Source organism: Cololabis saira, chromosome 23 (genome assembly GCF_033807715.1).
Source record: "Cololabis saira isolate AMF1-May2022 chromosome 23, fColSai1.1, whole genome shotgun sequence".
Taxonomy (NCBI): Eukaryota; Metazoa; Chordata; class Actinopteri; order Beloniformes; family Belonidae; genus Cololabis; species Cololabis saira.
In genome coordinates this window covers 14,303,719-14,325,302 of record NC_084609.1, presented here as the reverse complement: position 1 = coordinate 14,325,302, position 21,584 = coordinate 14,303,719, and the positions used below count along the sequence as shown (strand labels likewise).

The 21,584-nt window shown below is 38.5% G+C and overlaps 2 protein-coding genes across 5 annotated transcripts in view; both read left to right on the top strand.

Annotated features, from left to right (window-relative positions):
* The first annotated feature begins 4,694 nt into the window (after positions 1-4,694).
* Positions 4,695-5,633, top strand: LOC133424149 (enhancer of rudimentary homolog). The gene has a single exon (XM_061714600.1). The coding sequence runs from the start codon at positions 4,725-4,727 to the stop codon at positions 5,025-5,027; it is 303 nt and encodes a 100-aa protein (XP_061570584.1). The 5' UTR covers positions 4,695-4,724; the 3' UTR covers positions 5,028-5,633.
* Positions 5,634-8,357: 2,724 nt separating this feature from the next.
* sfmbt2 (Scm like with four mbt domains 2) overlaps positions 8,358-21,584 on the top strand; it is a 62,416-nt gene continuing 49,189 nt past the window's right edge. For 2 of the 4 annotated variants that reach the window (XM_061714327.1, XM_061714324.1), the window contains exons 1-3: positions 8,358-8,516; positions 14,977-15,157; positions 18,881-18,975. In XM_061714327.1, coding sequence (XP_061570311.1) covers positions 15,067-15,157; positions 18,881-18,975 — 186 coding nt within the window. In that variant the 5' untranslated portion in view covers positions 8,358-8,516; positions 14,977-15,066. Of the gene's footprint in view, positions 8,517-8,613; positions 8,769-12,362; positions 12,635-14,976; positions 15,158-18,880; positions 18,976-21,584 lie in introns of those variants that run through there. The other 2 variants (XM_061714325.1, XM_061714326.1) reach the window with 2 other exon arrangements.

Here is a 21,584-nt window from a genome sequence, read left to right as displayed (position 1 = left end):
CTGCAGAGTGCATGACTGCATGTTATCTAATCTGTGAGGTATTCAATGTTAATCTGTGAAGCATTAACATAAAATGTATTCATCATCAGCTTTGGATATCTAACATCTCCCAAATCTATGGTATTCCTTGTGGAGACGGGGTATATGAAGGCCCTTTAACATGGGTGTTTCTCCTCCTCTCCAGTTTACAATAAATTCAAATAATGACGCTAAGCTGCTCTACTCCAACTTACTACTTTTTTCTTGAACACACACACAAGTTCCATAAGCAATCAATTATCCTTATTAGGACATTGATTGCACTAACTACCATTCATTGTGTAGAGTCTGATGCTCACATAAACCATCACCAGTTACACTAACCCTAACTAATTTAGTGCATGCCTTCGCTCCAACCCTAACTGTGACCCAGAAGGGATATTCTGCCTCATTTGTACTACATGTTTTAGACCCCACAAGTACTACTATTCCCAGCCATGCATTATATATAATATACCCATACAATCTATCCAACCATAAACTATGCCTGTTTACTCTTATTCAGTGTCACGGGCAGTACTCGAGTTGAGGAGGGATGAGGGGGGATGGCATCCGGCCCTGAAATAAAAACGGTCAAAATCATCCCCCCCTGTAAAACTGCCATCCCCCCTTTCCATCCCTTATGTCATTTCATCAATGAATGTGGTTTTACTGCTATTTCAACATTTAGAGTCATCACCAGAAAAATAACACCAGAAAAATAACTTATTTGACAATTTTCACCTGTTTCAAGTAAATTTTCACTTGACAAGATTTATCTTCTCATTACAAGCAAAAAAATATTGTTCCACTGGCAGATTTTTCTACTTATTTTAAGTTAAAATACTTGAAACAGGTGAAAATTGTTGTTTTTTCCAGTGATGAGTCTTGTTTTAAGTGTAATGAGATTTTTTTTAACTAAAATTAGACATTTTTACTAGAAATAAGGCAAATATTCTTGTTAAGATTTTGAGTTTTTGCAGTGATCCATCTTACTTATCCTGTGAAGGACAGAGGCATATTGATAAGTTCAGAAAACTGTTTTTTATTGTTGTGTTTTGATGTATTTGATGTAAGCCCAGTGGTTATTTAAAGCTTACAGAAGGCTGCATTTAACTGCTGCTATGTCATTCCTGCAGTATTTCTGCAGGTGTTTTAGTCAGTGCTATTATTTGTAATATATTATATTATTTGTAATCAGCACAAATGATCTGTCCCCATATGATAAAATCCACCATCCCCCCTGATTTTTTTTTAACTCTAGTACTGGTCACAGGGATCTGCTGAAGCCTGTCCCAGCCATCTTTGGAGAAAATATAGTGGTACATCCTGGACAGGTTTCCTGTCCAATGCAAGGTCGAGTATTAAACACAAACGATACAATCAAGGAAGAGAGCCCAAATACGTAAACACACGTAAATAGCCTACATACTTCCCAGCCTATTATTTTGAAGAGCAGTTTGTCCAACTTCCTCTTATTGTCTGGCCCGCTTGAGAAGGGCTGAGGGGGCGGGACGAGGCCAGGGTTTATCATTCGTTACAGTAGGGGATGCGCGCAGCTGTTTTTTGGGTTTAATAGCTGTCTAAAGTTAAACAGATGAAGATGTAACAAAATAAAGCAAGATTAATCCAGGAAAAGACGTGAACGGATGACTTTTGAATGTAGGGAAACACTCTGGACAGGCCCCTTGTCCATCTAAATAAGTGAGGGATTGGAAATGTGTTCGATGCTGGTTTACAGTTTACCTCAGAGGGGCTGAGATCAAAGTTCATGCCACATCAGAAAACTTGCATGTTTGGAAGTAGGAATGCTCAGTGTCCATCTCATTGCAGCACAAGTTTACAACTCACATTGAAAAACATTATAAAAAGGTTCACGTTAAACACCCTAACTTTAGGCTTTAACAAGGAGTTGAGCGAATATTGGGTAAATGCAACACTGCCTGAATAGATTTAAATGACACTGGTCAGAATATATTTGAGGACCAGACCTGACCTGAGAACTATTTGAATCTGACTCCCCTTAAATAAAAATTCAACAGCATAAAATTAACTAAAGGTGCATTTTTAACTAGTCCCAAGCCTACTGTAAACACGAATCTAGAACTGAAGACTTCTTTTTTAAGTTACATGGCACATCAGTAAGGTCAGCAGTTTTAGTGACGAAGCCGGACAGACTTACAATGAACAATTCAGGAAGGAGAAAGGTTGATTCAGCAACAAGCGCTGTTTGTCAATTTAACAGCAGTATGTTTGATAAGATAGGAGAATGTTGCTATGTTCAAAGAGTACATTAAGACAATTTTCAGCAGAGCATGTCAACTATACAAACTTGACACTGATGTGAAAAGAATACAAACCTCCTAAACTGTCTTCCACTAACTTGCAGGAGAGATATTTTTACAAAGCAGTTAAACATCCACAAGCTGTTAAGTGCAAACTGCTGTCACTAAAACACTCTAAAGCCTTTGTCTGATGGCGAGTTTTCAAAAGGCTGGATAATAGGGGCAGTTGATAAAGTGTGCCCATGTTTTAAGTACACCCCTGAATCCTGAAAAGTTGTCAAATTCTGCAAAATTAAAAAAAAAAAAAAAAAAAAGAATAAAAAAAGGATTTGGAAATGGCGTAAGCTCATATTTATAAAGAGAACATGTTCCATCCGGAAATATAATAAAAAAAATAATAATAAAAATAATAATCCTGAATTTGATGGCAGCGATACAGCTCAAAAAAGTTGGGACAAGCTGGCATTTATCCCCTCTAGTTATAAGTATTTGGACAGAGAATACCTTGAATATTGTCTCATTCTTTTCTGCTACAGGATTTAAGCTGTGGGTCTTCTTTCATGTATTTTTTGTTTCATGATGTGCCAAATGTTTTTAGTTGGCAAAAGGCCCGGACTGCAGTTCAGCTAGACTGCTCTACTAGCAAGCCACGCCTTTGTAATAATGGATCTAATATGTGGTTTAGCATCTCGGAAAAAAAAAAAACATGTTTAGATTGTTGTACAAAGAGATGTATCTTTCATAATTAATGTTTCTTTTTCAGATGTACAAGCTGCCAATTCCACAGACACTAATGCATGAACACTGATAACAAGCCGCATGATCCCCTCTTTGTTTCAGATGTTGTGTCAACAATAGTTTTCAAGGGGCATGGTGGCGCAGATGGTAGTGCAGCCATCGCACAGCTAGAAGGTCCTGGGTTCAATTCTCACCGGGGACGCTGTGGATGCTGGATGCGTGTTAAGTTAAGTAAGGCCTTTCTGTGTGGTGTTTGCATGTTCTCCAGTGTTCCCTTGGGTAGCTAATGTGAGCTACCCTGCTAAAAGAGGCAGCCTGCTCACTCCTCAGGGTCAGAAGTTGAACTCAGTGTGGACGCTCACAGGGTTGGCAGAGGGTGAGCAATGCCCAGGACCTCCTTAGGTAGCAGCACTGGGTGGTAAAAATGGGAAAAAATCTGGGATAAAAAGTTTCAGAATAATGTTACTTGGCATAAAATTACAACACTTTGAGTATCTTGTCATCTAAAGTACACAAAATTACAAAATGCTGACAAATCTTTGTGTGCATTAGAAAACAACAACAACATTGCATCTTTGTCCTCTTAAGTATTTCATTAAAATCATAAATGACTAACTGCTTGACCAGGAAAACCTCTTGAAATCACAGTGCCATCCTAAAACTCTATCTTTTCCAAAGACATGATCCAGAAAGACTGTCCTGTTTTTTTTAATGGAGTGAGGCAAAATGGAAAACTGTTCTGGGGTCAGATGAATTAAAATTAAAAATGATTTATGTAAACTATTGTTGTTTTTTTTTTATCTAATTGTTATTAAGACATACTGTAGTTGCAACAGATTGTTTAACCTCTGCCCAACTTTGCTTTTGAAAGGCTCTCCCTCTCTTAAGATATATATTTTTTCTTTTAAATAACCAATGATGTAACCTGAGACATGTTTATCTGCATATCCAAAAGAATCACCTTCATACAGAATGTTCTTACTGAAAAGAGTCACCATGCATGTAAGAAGCCATAGGATGATATAACCCAATATGACACATCAGGGCCCAAAGGTTTCAAGATGAGTTCATATCAAAACCGTCGGTCACCAATTGTGACACTACATGGCCAAAACCAGAGACACAATGCTATGAAAAACAAGAAGATACAAAAAAGATATATAATTTGCTCAGCAAAACAGTGAAAAAGAGAAATCTCAAACCCACAGCGAGGAAAAAAAGAAACAAATATGACACTAGAAATAAAGAGAGACCATATACACAGAGCATTTGGGAAAATTACATAAGGAACACAGGAAACATAAAATATTTAACAACAGAAATGAATTAAAAGGGAAACTGGGACAAAACCATCCACAATGTGAGAAGAAAATACACAAGTCAGATACATGATGACCTAAAGGTGATCGAACGAGCAAAGAGGAGCAAGCAGAGTGGTGCTGATTTGGTTTAGTTGGGATACTTTGTTTTATAATGTGTCACTTATCCATGAATGACTTAAAACAAATCATACAAAGTGGGGAAAGCTTTGGCACATATCAAATGACCAACCAACCTTTTCAGAAAGTAAAAACCAACCTTCACCCGTCTCTTCTTGAGTACATCTTATTGAGGCTAAAGTTTTTGTTGTGAACTAACTAAAGTCGTAGTCATAAATAAAGAAGTTCCGCTGAAAGCAGAAATATGTCTCACACCATTTTGCTTGTTCAACCGGCCAAAAGACCAGAAGGCCACACATATGCTGACTACGAGTTAGTGAACGAATGTATGGAAGGTGTTAGCAAAATGTATGAAGAACATTTGAAGCGGATTAATCCTAACAGTCCTTCCATTACTTATGACATTAGTCAGCTGTTTGACTTCATTGATGACTTGGCAGATCTAAGCTGTCTTGTGTACAGAGCTGACACTCAAACATACCAACCATACAACAAAGACTGGATTAAAGAGAAGATATATGTCCTGCTGCGGCGCCTGGCTCAGTAAGCAGCAAAATAAAGACGTCTTTAATAAATTGTCCTGATTCACACATTTAAAATGCGTTAACTACTTCTCGAAATTATGCAGGACCTTAGATCTGTGTATAAGGACAATATTTTCAGTTTGACTAGGGAGCGGTTTTATATTATACTACACATTTATTATACATGGGGAAAAGACTTGGAAAGTGGAGTTAGGTGAGAAATTTGGGGGTTTATATTGAAATTATGTGTTGCAGCATCTTCTGATTCTCATACCTACATTTCCAATTGTTACACAATTAAGAGAAGCGGGCTAATGGCTGCAACCACTAACATTTATCCTGAGAGAATCCTGTGTCCAAGATACTCCAGACACAGTTAAAAATATTTTCTTCCTCAACATGTTATGGGCTTTGAATCCAGCTGATTTATTTTTATCAGATTTATTGTGGGAGATGTAAATTCTCTTTTTTTATAGCACACCCTGGAAGGCTGAATTTCTGCATTTCAAGTCCATCATGGCGATGTAAAAAGCTGTTTTTGTAAACCCCTTTGTTTTGTGTAATAACCTTTTTTCTTTCTTCTCTTTTTGTTTTCATATTTGCTTTGAACAAAATAAACTTTTTTTCTGACTGGTAAAAAAAAAAAAATTAAAAAAAAATTAAAAAAAATAAAGTCAACAGAAAAAACCACACTGGCAGGTTGACTAGGGAGCGGTTTTATATTATACAACACATTTATTATACATGGGGAAAAGACTCAGAAAGTGGAGTTAGGTGAGAAATTTGGGGGTTTATAATGAAATTATGTGTGGCAGCATCTTCTGATTCTCATACCTACATTTCCAATTTGTTACACAATTATGAGAAGGGCTAATGGCTGCAACCACTAACTTTTATCCTGAGAGAATCCTGTGTCCAAGATACTCCAGACACAGTTAAAAATATATTCTTCCTCAACACGTGATGGGCTTTGAATCCAGCTGATTTATTTTTATCAGATTTATTGTGGGAGATGTAAATTCTCTTTTTTTATAGCACACCCTGGAAGGCTGAATTTCTGCATTTCAAGTCCATCATGATGATGTAAAAAGCTTATTTTGTAAACCCCTTTGTTTTGTGTAACAACCTTTTTTCTTTCTTCTCTTTTTGTTTTCATATTTGCGTTGAACAAAATAAACTTTTTTTTCTGACTGGTAAAAAAAAAAAAAAAAAAAACTAAAGTCAACAGAAAAAACCACACTGGCAGGTTACTGGATAACTTTAACATCATAAACCAACAACTCTGAATCATGCAAGAGTCACACGCGTCCACGCGTGTCCGCCCGCCGCATAGGAGGACAGAGTTTTTTAAATCCTTCACCCGCGCCCGGAAAAGCCTCTATTAAGGCTGATTTATGGTTCCGCGTTACACCAATGCAGAGCCTATGGCGTAGGCTACGCCGTATCATACGGCGTAGGTTCTGCGTCGATTTAACGCAGAACCATAATTGAGGCTTTACTCCGACAGATTAGCGGGTCGGGCGCGTGTTTCAGCCATCTGTTCCTGGTGCGGCATCCCGGCCACACGCACCTCCTCTGTGCTGGTTACAACTCTCCTCTGTGCTGGTTACAACTCTCCTCTGTGCTGGTTACAACTCTCCTCTGTGTCTTTATGAATCAGATGAGCCACCTTGAACGTAACACTGAGCCTCACACGTTTCAAAATAAAAGCATTTGCGCTTTATAGATGATTGTGCAATCTGCGTCTTCCGAGAATGCATCTTTCTTTTCCTGTCATACTCTTTTACTTCGCGAAATTTCTCTGTCGTCAATGGAAATTTACTTTTGGCCGGATTTTGAGTCATTGACATGTGGGCTAGTTCTGATAATTTGGCCCCGGTGAAGTTATTGTTCCCTTTGCCCAACACACGTCGACAAGAGACGGACTGAGAGAGAACAATCCCAATTTACCACAAGCAAAATACAACTAATTAATGGAAAAAAATAATAATTACAAATTATTTAGACAACAAGTGGGTTCATTAACATATCTTATATACATCTAATAAATGTATGCAATCTTATCACCTTAAAGACGTATATTAGCTCTTGTTAAAGAAAAACTTAGGGGGAAATACAATCTATGATCATATCTTTAATTGCAAAATGGATCTCATGGGTTACATTTTTTGCAGATTGTTAAAAATGAACTGTATTCAAGCTTATAAGACTTACAAAGAAAAACTGGTTAAACATTACCCTACAGAATATTATGTTTCGGTGAGAAATGATGATGCACTTTGGTTGTAGTGCATAGAGATCAAAATATGACGTGAATTAACTATATTGTTACTTACTACTCGCTATATAAAGGTCAAAAGTAACTTTTCATGCTCAAAGAGGAACTTGCTTCAATTTCACCACAGTCCATTTAATTGCCCCAACAAACTTTGCGTGCTGTTATCTTGGCTTTCAGTTGTCTGTCTGCCTAAAAACGGTCGCACCCTGAGAGTTCAGCTTGCAACGTCAATATCAGATCTTTGAGATGCATTTAGCCTATAAATGTAGTCCGGGTTTGGAGTTGAGCTGCAGGCTCCGACCGCCTGCATATCAGCAGTAACGCAATGCGCAGCTACCACTAGAGGATACTGTTGACTGTGATAAGAAATGCCCCTGAATTTTATTGAATTTAAGAGGGAGGGGGGGCTTTCTCTCAAGAGCTGTCCAGAAAAAAAGTGATAAACAGGGAGAGAAAAAAAATAAATCTATGGCACAGAAGGAAAAAAGTCAGAAGAGAATATGGTGTCAAGATGTCATGAATTATCGACTTTTCAGGTTTATCACACACAGATGCAGCTGATTATAATCAGGCAGTTTTGCTTCTCTTTCTCTCCCCCCCCCCTCTCTCTCTCTCTCTCTCTCTCTCTCTGTTAACTCTTTTCATAGACTAGACATACTTCCTTAAAAAGTTGTAATGCTTTTATTGTTTTACATGTGATTACAGTTGTCCATTCTTCAATTGTAACCTTTAAAATATAACATTAGATGTTTATGGGAACAAGATCGCTTTAAAAATAACTGAATCAATTTTAATCCGACGAAAAGCAGTGACTAATTGTTAAATATTGAAGAAGACACTTGCAGATGTTTAACCCATCTGCATGAGCTTTCATGTGGATGAAACAAATGCTTGCTTGTTGAAAACGCATCTCTCTATTTGGTGTGTGGTGTTTTTTCCTGCGTTTCCACATTTAGGACCGTAACAAGCTGCAGAAATATTTCTTTGTTTCTGCACTGAGTGGTCAATGAAGGAGTTGGCTTGAAAAATATCTGTAGATGTTTTCGGACATGCGCAGAAGGGAGATGCCATATTGGAACAGGGGCAGCTGAAAGACGTCGCTCGCTTTGGCTCTGCTCACGCGAACGAGGAGAGGAGACAAGGAAAAAACCAGAGGGGGGGTCTGCGAGAAGAGAGGCGAGGGAGAGACTCACACACACACACAGAGAGAGAGAGAGAGGAGAAACTTGGCCAGGTAAGACAGGTGACAGCTCTGGCGGTCTCGGGAGGGCTTTGTGGGTTTGTTACTTTCCTTGTGTCGACGGAATAAACAGACGGGAGAGTTATTTAGTCTCCCACTCTCCGCTTTGAAGCCCCCGAAGTGTTTCTCGAGGCGGTTTCTGCACAAACAGGAATACAGTCCGAGCCCAACTTGTTTAAAGTGTCTCTCACGCGCTCCAATTAACAGCTTTCGCAGCGGAGAGGACGGCGTCTCGTGGCACTCACGGTAATGTCATTTCATGTTTAAAAAAAAAAAATGTTATCATTAATTTTATTTTATGTCGGTGTTTGTGCTGTGAAAAAAATGCGAATTTACAAAAAAAATCACGCGAAAAACGAAAATAGTATTAAATACTCGCTGCCGTTTTAAGACCGAGGCGCAATATTTGTTTGATGTAAACACGAAGTTGTTTTTTGAAGATTTGCGTCAGAAATGATTTATCTGTGTCTTTCCCTGTCAGATGAGTCATGTGGGGTTTTTTCACTGGGTGCGTAAAAAACCATCGGAAAACACCGGACACTGCCAAAATGTCAAAGCTCCGTTCAACATGGCGGGTTTATGGTGCTCGTGGGTGAAAACTGCGACTTAAAATCTTTGAACGAGGAAAAAATAAAACCACGGCAGATAGCGCGTCCGGTTCGGTTTCTTTTGATGGACACACACGAGGGTTAATCAATTAAATTCGAAGTATGCGTTTGGCAGCTCCGTGGGAGTTTTTTTCCGCTGCAGTTTTGAGTGTGCAAAGTACATGACCGGAGTGGCAGCCAGCCTGCTGGTCGGCTACACCCCTCACAGCTTCATCTTCCTCATGTGCACTCAACGTTTCCTCTTTCACTTTTATCCAAAAACGCTGTTGCTCATTCGATGCTGCTCTTTCTAGATCTCCTCATAGCGTTTTTTATTCATATTTTTTTTCTCCTGCACATAACCGACAGCGGGATGCTTTCATTCCACCTTTTTCCTGCCATCCTGGATCTATTTGTTGAGGACTGCACTGTCGGAAGAGAATATTTTAGTCGTGTCTTTTGTGGTTGCATTAGAAACAATGCAGCAAATAATTGGGATAAACATCGCGCATCTCCTCAGTTACCCACCAAATTTTCGGGATTCTTCTTAACAAATCCGGGGTTTATCATCATCCCAGTGGATCCGTCCTCCAGATTAAATTCGTCACCATAATGAACTGAAACAATAAAGACTGAAGGTTATGTCTGCGACGTTTGTGTGCGATATGAATAAATCATGTTTTTTAGAGTTGTCGTTGCGTCAAAGGTGTATTTTGTCCCCCACGCAACTGCGAATCTGGATGGGTGAGCACATTCTTGTAGATAAAGGATGTTTGCTTAGAACTTCAGAAGGAACACTTCTGAAGGAAAAATGAAAACCCTGTATGTGAAATATACCATTTATATTTTATAGATTTTCTCCGCAGAGATAGATGAATATAAGTCCTAAAATGTTGGCTTTTTGTGCAAAAATCATCCAAACGGCTATTATTTTCATGAATTTGCTTCTTTTTTAAACATTTTTTGATAAGGCAATGTATGTGGTTCTTATGAATGTGTCTGCAGAGGGAATCAAATGGTTTGTGCCAATGAAAATACTTTTTTTCTTTGAGGGAGAACAATAAGCAAACATCAGACCTGTCTGGTTTTTTGGAGGCTCGAAGTCTCTGAGATGCAGCTTCTTCTTGTTATGCAGATGTGTTTGTTTGTAGTTGTTGGATGTTTTCTCAAGTCACTCATGTTGAAACGCAAAAGCTCTGGGATGAGGGAGTTTTACATCTGGATGCTTTTTCTTTGCCTGTCTTTTTGGTCCTCCAGGGGCAGTTACTATTTTCATTTCATCATTTGATTTCAGGGAACATCACAGGCACCTTTAATTGGACATAAAACAAACCTGACTGTATTGTGTGCACATCCGTTGCCAATTTTGTTGGAAATAGAGAACAAATTGATATATCAAGTCATCCTGTTGCCAAGAGAACTCCTGGATGGGTCTAAAAGAGGAGAACCTAATAGGTAGTAATGCAATAAAACCCAAGCCCATGCAGTGGTAGTTAATCTCCTAAATCCCCCATTAAATCTTTGGCATGGATGGGTTTAGAGAAAAGCAGAAGGGCAGCACGTGCATGCCCCACGCCCCATCTGGGGCTAATCAATTAACCAAAAAGAAAAGGAAAAAAACCCTCTCAATCTGAGACAACGAGGCACAAATGTTCTGTGTCTGAGATTAATACCACCGGACCAGTGTAATCCCCTGGTGACCAATCTGGTTTCCTCCAGGACGCTGTGGGCCAGTAAGCCTCACTGAGTAGAAACGCCTGCCTGAGATGAAAAGCTGGTCCAAAAAGTGGACTTGTTTTAGAGAAAGAGAGAGCGACCCAGAAAAAAAGATGATATTGACGATCTCAGCCTCGTGAAGGGTTTTTATTTGTCCCTTAGGGTTCGAAATGTGTTAAAATAGGGCGCTTCAGACAGAAAAACATCCTCTTTCAAGGAGTTGACATTGTGGAAAAGATTATTATCTTGACATGATATGATTGCTTTCCTGGAGCAGGATGGAGATTCAGCATTTCAGTTTTAAAGTCCCCTCGTTTACATATTAAAATGTGAGATCCATAGAGACTTGTATGTTTACCAAAAGAGAACATTCTTTGTGTTCTTTCTGGGAAATATATTTACTTGATTTAAAAAGTCAAATGCATGACCTTTAACATTCCAGAGGAATTTTAAGTTTGCGGCGATAATAAATATGTCAGACTGAATTTTAAACGAGCAATGCTGACTGCAAGTATTTGGACAGTGAGACAGTTAATGCTTTTTTGGCTCTAACATCCAGCATACTTGACTGACATGAAACATCTCTTAGCTTTAATGTTTAAACGTTGCTCCCGTTGAGTAATCAGAGTGTGTCTCTTTTTAATACTTATTGCCTATAATCACAGGTGGGGCAATGATAGGGCTGCAGTTCCTCAATGTTTCATGCAATGTGGTTGTTAAAGCCCTCAAATTACAGTTCAAAGTCAGCACTTTACTCACAAAGTCCTTTTTAAAAATGTTTTAACTTCAATTAGATGGGTTGCGTATATGTACAAAAACACTCTTAAATATATGACTATCCACAGGCCTTTGCCTGACGGCAGAGTGAAGTAAGTTGGATTAGAGCAAATAGAGCCTGAGGTTGCGTTTTCACTTTGATAAGGTGAAGAAATAGTGTAAAACATCTCCTTTATGACATAAAACAGAAATAAGCAGCACATTTCCAATGATAAATGATGTATTAATTATTTCAACACTAATGACTACTTGATAAAACCATAAAATCTATTGGATTTTAATGTCACCCTGGCTTCAAAGCTCTTTGCTGAAGTGTTGGAGCAAACAGATGTAAAATGTCTGTGTGATACTGTTTGGGGTAAAAATGCTTCTTATGGAGGAATTTAAAGGGGAAATCCAGGTTCAAATGCTGCTGTCTGACAAGTATTTAAGTGCACTTTGATGAGTTTTAATAAGTGCCGCAGAGGGCTGCATGCTGATGACTGTGACGTACTGACGCAGCTGATAATTGTAGTGCTCACACACACTGAATGAGGAGAAGGGCAGCAAATTGCGTCACGTGAGCCAAATAAGCTCAGCCTGTTGTTTACGCACTGGATATATGCCGGAGCCACGATGGGACGTCATGGGGGTGTGTGCGGTGGGGGATGGCACACACACACATGGGTGATTGTGGAGACTGTCACAGCCTTTATACTGCTGCTTCACAGTCCTGCAAACACTCACAGAGCTCAAACAGGAGGTGTGGGTTTCATTTTCTCTAGATTTCTAGGCTGTTTTGAAAGAAGGAGTATAGGCTTCTCTCATAGGTGGATTATTTTTCCTCGTCTTTCTGCTTCTTTTGTTTTTCCATTTCCCTCCGTGGGTGTGTATCAGGATGGGTGCCTCACCTAATCAGGGGATATCATTATTTGGTGCTCTTTTGGAGACTGATCTTAACATTGAGAGCGAAAGCTGGAGCTTGGAGGTGTTTGATTGAGGATCGCTGAGCGTCGGCAGCTCGCCTCGCCACTAATTGCCAGGTTGATGAAAGTAGGTGGAAGTTGATCTGTGAGTCATTGTTGGTGTGACTACATGACTGCATGTACAGTAAGTGACAAACAGTGTTGTTAGGTGATTTTTCTTTTTTTTCTTCATGCATATGCTGATAACAGCACAGTGTTGTTGTGTTGAGTGCTGTTGCCTCATAGCAATGAGGATCCTGGTTTGAATCCCCCCCAGGGCTCCTGGTGCCTGTGTTCTCCAGGTTACTCCAGTTTTGCTCCTGCAGTCCAGAAACATGTATGTTAGGCTGATTTCATAACTCAAAACTGTCTCTGTGTGTGTGAACATCTGGTTCGGGGTATACCCCAACTTTCCTGATGACAGCTGGGACAGCCCCCTCGTTGACCCTGAACAAGATGAGGCAGGTTTATAAAATAGATGTTGTGCTGATGATTGATTATTCACACAAATAAGGCAGAATTGGGTTTTTTTTTTTTTTTTTTTTTTTGTTTTGTCTTTTTGGCATCAATTGCCCTTTCCCCCCCAAATATTTAGATTCAATGTATAACCCACCTGTTAACATGTGTTGCTCTGATTTTCTTAGACTTATTTATACACCTTTTAATGATGCAGTCAATGAAGCGTTAGGTCTTATTTTGCAGCTTCTCCAGCTTGGGGATTTGTTTGTTTTCTTAGTTTGACGTTGATGTAAAATGAATATATTTATGGGTGCTGGGCTGCTGATTGCACAAAATGAGAAATGTAATGACTTCACCGTCGACCAAAGGAAAACACGTATATATACACGTATACACATAAGTATATTTCAGTGTTTTGTGACATTTTGTAGTTCAAATGTTCTGTAGAGTGTCGATGCTGATTTGTCAGCAACGTAAATGAAATGCTGATGAGTGTAGCTGCATTTGTGAGTGTGGGTATGAACAATAAAAGGGCTTCAAAGTGAGGGATTTTTTCCCCCACAACTTTTAAAGCCTTAAAAACATGAAAGGATTGATGTGAAGTAAATTTGTATGGTAACCAACATTTAAGGTGAATTCCATTCATTCGTGACACTTCTTACCTGAAATAAAGGAAATAAGGAGTAACTCTTTTTATGAAATATTATATTGGGGTTGTTAATCTGCAGGGGAAACAAGCAGTAATGTGACTGTATAAAATGTCATTCTGCAACTGTGTATTGATGCTTTAAACTCTGTATGATTCAGCTAAACTGGTGAGTAACCGACAAAAAAGTTTTTTAATTCTCACTCTTCTTTAGAAATTAGTCACAGCAGCATGTTTCAGTGCAGCATGCCAGGAATTTTATTCGCCTTAAAACATGGACTGTACAGATAAACAATGCTGCATACAGATAAGCACTGCTGCAGATGTGATATGGGTAAGGTGCCTTGCTGAAGCTCATTTTTAAAACCGCCATATAAATTAAAAAAGATGACTAACTCAGTGACATTTGGGTGAGATGTTTGTGAGGGGAGGAAAGCTCACCTTTGTTCTGCAGGCCAGACAATCATTAGTTAAAAAGAATGTGTCACTATTTTATAGTCATTACAGCCCAGGATTAGACAAATCAAGTCTTTTCTGCATCTGCTACACATGCACATTAACAGTCTTATTTCTGCTTCTACATTATTATTCTTCTACATTATTTGACGTCACGCTGCACTTCTCTATTCTCTTTCCGTGTTTGCCTGCATGCAAAGATTCTCATCAAGCTAATTTGTTGGCCTTTTATTTTATGCCTTTCCAGTTTTTCTACTTTCCCTGACTCTGATTGGGTACCTGGTGGAGTTTTGCTGTGGTATGCAAATGCCTGCAGCGTGCAGAAAATATGCACGCAGAGTATTACTGGCGATAGGTTGAGGAGGCAGATGATCTGCAATTATAGGTCTTTTAATTAAAGTTACCCTTCACATGTGCTTACTGCCCCAGAGTGTTTGGTCTGGAACTAAACAAAGAGCAGCTGACATCTCTTGAATCTTGTGTTTACTAAGTTGAGGTTCATCTTGAGGTGGCATTCTTTTTTTTTTTTTTTTCCCCTGCGTGTTTTTGTGGCTGTTGCTCTTCCTCCTAAATACCCACTTCATTATTTGTTTTGTTGTAAAAAAAAAAATGGAAATGCAAAGCAGAACCATTTCCTATTAACTGAGCAATTAAAAAAAAAAATGTCTTACCAGATAGTTGTTTTTTTTTGTCTGTTTTTGTTTTTTTTATAAAAGAAAACGTCAAAGCTTTTATCGTCTGCCTTGTTTAAGTTGCTGTATCACATAAAAAGAGCATAAACAATGTTTTCTGGACACCACATGGACTTTTTCCAAACAGTGGGTAGTCATCACATAAATCACAGGATTGATTGAATTTGTCTGTTGCAGGGCCGTCCGCAAAAGTGCGAGATGCAGTGAGGAAGAATTGAAGCGCATCAGTTTGAAGGTTAACGCCCACTAGGAAGTGGAAGCTGCAGGATGCAGTCTGGTACTCGGGAGCAGCCATTGGCCTTCACTGCAGTGAAGCCACACTATCCCACCAATGGGAAGGAAGAGGAGGTGCACACAGGTGAGATTTTGCAGCGTTTTCTTTACCTTTAAACTTTGCCTGGAATTTGCTCTCATGAGATCACCAGATTAAAAGGAATCATTGTAAGATTGCATTTTGTATCTGTCATTTTACTGCACATTAGTAGTTAATGGAGCATTTGTGACTTTATTGCTAGTTTCTTTCCATGAGAAATACATCCGTCAGTGTTTGTGTCTAACGCCTATAGATGTAAGAGCACCGGGCAAATATATGTTTATGAATGGAAGAAAATGTTAATAAATCCTGCACACTTGATTACTTTTTTTAAAAGATTTTTTTAAAGTTTTTTGTGACTCAAGTGGCCTTTATTCCAGGTGTACACAGGAAGGGGGTAGAGAGAGAGAATGGGGACGACATGCAGCAAAGGGGCGCAGGCCAGGACTCGAACCTGCGACCGCTGCAGAAGGACTGTAGCCTCAATACATGGGCCGCTTGCTTTAACCACTATGCCACCCAGCTGCCCGCACACTTGATGTCTTCTATAAACCTTTGTGTCATTTTGACGCATGTGATCACACACACTGACGTGTTGTGGTTTTTTTTACAGCTTTGTATCCCAGTAATTCTCAGTTATTGTACAATTTTCTGGGTTTATAGAAAGCATCACGTTTGTGTTGCAGGCACTGACTGAAAGATCTGAAATCCCGCAGTGCCTTGTGATGGTGCAAACGTGTTTTTGCACGTCACTGCTCTTGTGATACGGGTGCTATTATGAGTCCCCGTCTTGTTAATAGATGTACTGAGAAGAAAAGAAATGAGTTTAAAAAACAATGTGTGATGTGTGTTCATGATGACCACACATCCCCAGATGTTCCCTAAACCGTTAAAGATGACGTCTCAGTTGGTTTGAGAACATGTCACATCCTCTTTCTCATGGGACGTGTCTCAAGTGGCTCTTGGAAGGTGTCAGGAAGAAACCCAAACCAGAAACCTAAGCCACCTCAACTGGTTCCTTTCAGTTTGGGGTAGCAGTAAATAGTTGCCCTCCCCAATGACTGAGTTTCTCATTCTGTCTCTAAGGGTCTGCCCAGCACCCTTCAGAGAAAGCTAATTTTGGCAGCTTGCATTTCCCATGTCGCTCTTTCAGTCACGACCCTCAGCAATGTCTGTATTGTAGGTGAGGGTTTGACTGAAAACCAACTTGTAAACGGGGATCTTTTTTTTTTTTAACTTAGCTCTCTTTTCACCACAATGGACTGGTATAACATCTGCATCAATGCAGATGCTGCACCAGTCCATCTGCCAATCTTCTGCTCAGTTTTACCCTCACACATGCACAACTGATCTTTGGACTCCATTTCCATCAAAGAGTGGGCAACCACAAGCTGCACATAGAAATTCTAGGTGTAAAGTTTACGAACAGAGTCAATGATAAAGGCCATCTATGACACCTACGAGGGGGTAAAACATAATGTACTAATCACTCTGCAGCCAGACTATTGTTTATCATGAAGCAATTTAAAATGTAAATGGGGGACGCTAAGAAATTCTTCAGCAATAAATCCTGAAATACAAAAAAAAAATCAAGCACTGATACTGAGATGTTTTATTTTTATCAGTGTACTTTTTAAGAGGGTGGAGTATTCCAAAGATTAGCATCCATTGCATATCAGCTTCCTTATATTAAAAACTACAAAAACATTTATAACTCTGAGTTAACAAAAACCTACTTATACTAATAAAAGTAGGTTTTTATATATATATATATATATATATATATATATATATATATATATATATATATATATATATATATAAACTGTTTAAATGGCTTCTTCATTTTCTAAAACAAATGCTGACCTTGAAGATATCAAACAGAAGATATAACTAAGTAGCTATTGCAAAGTAAACCACATAACATGCCGTTGGTCTCTTTACACTTTTTACTGTCCTAGGTTTTGATGTCTGCGATGACATGACATCACATTCAAAGAGCAAAAGTAAACAAAATGAAGGATATAAGAGCGCACTATGACAATAATAATATGGAGGCTAAAGGCTTCGTGTCATTTGGAATTAACTAATAGTTTAATACTAGTTTCTGAAGATGTAATTTACATATTACCTCTGAACACCTCACATTCAGATCATAGGCAGATATTACAATTTAATGCTGTTCCCTAAATGAATTACAAAAAGGCAACTGTTGTTTTGAAAGATCGCATATCATTTTGAAATGAGAATACATGTAATAATGTGCTCCGTGCATTGTGTGTGTGTTGCTGCTTGGAAACACGTGTGAAGTAATGAAGGGGAGATGAGCTCATCATAACTGAGGCCGTGGCTAAATAATCAAAAAAAAATTCACCTTGAGCTCATGTTTTGCTGAATTACCTCAGAAATGTGAAGTACACGGAGAAGCCAGATGAGCTCACGCACTCACCTTGAGTTCTTTTGTCTGATGTTTGTTCAGATCAAAAATAACAAAAGAAAGATTTAGCATCTTTAACGTCAGCTGCGTTTTTCGGACATCATGTAAAATATGAAAGTCAGGATTGAGGAAGTTTATCAAGTTATGGACGAGCAAATATTACTTCTCGTGGCGTTCTATATATATATATATACAGGATTGTCTCAGAAAATTAGAATATTGTGATAAAGTCCTTTATTTTCTGTAATGCAAAAATGTCATAAATTCTGAATTCATTACAAATCATCTGAAATATTGCAAGCCTTTTATTATTTTAATATTGCTGATCATGGCTGAAGAAAACTCAAATATTCTATCTAAAAAAAATTAGAATATTGTGGGAATCTTAATCTTAAACTGTAAACCATAATCAGCAATATTAAAATAATAAAAGGCTTGCAATATTTCAGTTGATTTGTAATGAATCCAGAATGTATGACATTTTTGTTTTTTTAATTGCATTACAGAAAATAAAGGACTTCAAATTTTCTGAGACAGTCCTGTATATGAGTTTTGATCATTTAAAACTGGAGTTCCCAGTCCTATGGGATGAGAGTCCCACATTTCACTGGGGGGCTTCACACAGGATGAAAATGAACTCGAGGAGGTGGGTGTCACGATTTAAAAATGTCACTTAAAATACCACATGTGCTGGTAGCATGACAGAAACATCTTTTTAGACCACATATGAGAACTCCTCATCCAAAAAATTTCACACCTACCGTCAATAGCAATATACTCAATAAGTACAAAGTCAATCAAAAGAATGTGCAGATGTGTATGGAAGACAACGTTATACATTAGAGAAAAGACACAACTTGGTTGTAGCTCAAGAAAAAGTTCTTTGTTTTCTTTCAACATGATCAACTTTCACATAAGACAAGAAAACAATCTTACTGACAAACAGCAGGTGTGTGTGCATGCATGAGATGAAGCGAGCAGGCAGAACATCATCTTCCCACCATCTCCTCTCATTACAGGCCAGGTTTTGTTCTGGAGACACAACATAGACACACAGAAACAGGACAGAGAAAAACAAGAGGTGCACAAACGCCTTAGTCTACCGCAGGCAAAGTGAACAATTCTCACAGTCAGGAGAAACATTAGTGATGTTATGTAAGAGGACGTGTAGCCTGCTGCTCACTCAAGCATGTGTTTCAAATAATTCCCTGTAACCTCTATGTTTTATGAGATGCATAAAAGGCATCTTTATCTTAATTTTATTACCAATAATTTAAGGGTGTATGTTTTTTGTTTTTTTCTTTTTTCCCCCTCATTGTCGGTCAATCAAGATCCAGACTCCATGGAGGAAGAGTCGGAGTTCAACTGGGAGGAGTACATGGAGGAGACGGGAGCCGAGGCCGCCCCCCACACCACCTTCAAACATGTGTGTATGAGCTTCACCTCACACACTAATCCTGTCACTCGGTGATCCTTTAAATACAGCCCCGTAGATAAGTGCCATATGCAGAGATCCTTTAACGACACAGCAGTGAGAGCCAAGCCGGGGCGGCACTCTGCTCACGCTTTTAATGAACTCGCATCGCTTTTGTCTCCTTGAGATGCAAGATGTTAGATGACCTTTGATGGTTACTTGTAGGTAACCACTGATGCACAAAGACATACAAAAGAGTGAATACAAATACGCAGCATCCTGGCTTATTTTTTCTTGCTTTTGATGGAGGTTGTGAATTATTTATATGAAACTGAATGGAGGGGAAAAAAAGTTAAACAAAGCCCATGCGTTAATATCAGCGTAGCTAGTGGTTCCCAGTTTCTTTCCCTCAAATAGTCATAAAAGCTTGTTGGACTCCTAACGATTCGTCATGTTTTTATATGTAATGACCAGTCCATGTAAAATTACTGTCTGCATTATTAGTCTCATAATAAAAAGAAAGAAAAGGTCAAAGCAAACAAAGTAATTCTCCTGACATTTCCATTCCTCTTCACAATGCCTTTGCCCATTATTTCTGCAGAAGCCGCACAGACTTACAATTGTCAGAATGGGACTTAAAAGCTGCCACAGTAGTTTGTAGTCCAAAAGGAAGAATGCTGCATTTGTCAGGGTCTGTTTTGGGCTATTGTTGCTGCTCTGTGGTGACTGTTTGGGGTAAACAAGACAGCGTTAAGCTGATTGTATGTGATCACGGCAATGAATGAATATATCAATGTGGATTACGAAGGAGTTTTGCATAGTTTTGGTCCAAAGTAGAGCTCCGTGGCACAGGATTAAGGATTTTCACGTTTTGGGTTCACTTTCAGCGGTTTATTAGAAGGATTCACAAACCAAACAATATAATATAAAATATCACCCAACCCTAAAAATGAAGCTATGTATTCTTGACATAACGGGGCTGAACTCCAATTAATATAATGATGGACTAAAATGTATTTGTTAATGCTTCTCATACAATTTAAGTAATAGTATCTTTTGTTTAGTTTTTTTTGGAAAGACATGTTAGCATCCCTCTTCCAGTCTTTTTCCAGAAACATATCAAGTTATTTTCTCGTACCATGGAAAAAATGACTCGTATTCCATTGTTGTACATTTCATGGGATTACAGTAAATGAAAAAGGCAGTTGCTGCTTTGATCACAGCTTGCAGAAAGTCATTCTGAGGTTTGTGCAACAGCCAGGTAATAGATTTTAACCACAGTGTGGCTTTGTTGACAGTTGACTTGCAGCAAAATGGTTAAGTGTCTAAAATCATCACTTCTTTCTACAAATCAAAGCCTGTGTGCTATGACATGGCAACTTGTTGTGTAAAGGGGCAGTTCTGAAGAAGCCCTGATCTTTATCCGTAATGTGTGTTCACCAGAAAAGCAGTTTAATTCCGTGGAAAACAGATCTTTTGGAATGATGTGATGCCAGGCCTTGTTTTTAAAAGGAAATGTTCATCAACAAGGCTGAGGCTGATGTCAGACAGACTATTGAAGCCACATATTTTCTTACAATGGAAAATTATTTTCTTTTCTCTTTAATTCGACAGGTCAGCTTCCCTCAGCTAGGTTTGGGCTGTACGTTCCCATCACCGGCTGTAGGGAATGCTTAATACGTCACATTCACCTGCTTAACCTCTGCTGGCACAAATCTGGGCTTTTTATGTTTTTAAATAAAATGTTCTGGTTCATTAACTGGATGTTAACAAGACGAGTGGGTGCAAACTATCTAAGTCACGGGCTTTCCTGAAAGATGACACAAGACTCAGCTGTTTTCCCATAAATGTTGCTGCACTTATAGAGTTCACGCTGAGCTCAGCAGAACTGCTTTTGTGCCTAAATGAAGACGAATCTACTTTCAAAGGCAAAGCTGAAATATGTCTGAATATATTCATGAAGAACAGAAGTTATTTAGACCTTATTCACACACACATGGAGATGTTCAAAATATAAGCCTTTTATATGCGGTATTATGTCACAGAGAACCTGTTGCAGGATTCTTCCAGCCTGAAGACACTGAAGCAGTTTAGGGACATTTATGTGTTTTTTTTAAACTTTAAAACATGTTTTATCCCCTGTATATATGAAAAGGTTTTTTGTTTTGGTATTTTATATGATAATATAATGTATAAATTAAGAAAAGAGGAGGAGAGAGGAAGATGACTCTTGCTCTTGTTTTTCGATGATGAAAGAGAGTAAATCATGTTTTAAAAAAATCTGTAGATGTGAGATTGTTGGGAAAAAAAAACTAAGGCGGTTTGCTTTCAGAAATAGTCGTGCAGTTGAGTCGGTACTGAATACACCAACAGTATAATGAGTATTACTCATTTTGGGCTTGTGGCTACTGCAGTTTTAAACATGTCTCTGGCTGGATGCAGCACTTTTTAAAAACCTCTTTAAATGTTGTTTTTTTTTTTGTTTATGAATTTTGACTCTAAAGCGGGTATAGATAATGGATGGATGAATAATGGATGGAATTTTGACTCTACTGAAACGAACTGCATTAACTGAATTACAATGAACTTGGATATAACTGGAATTAACTTTAATATTTCCA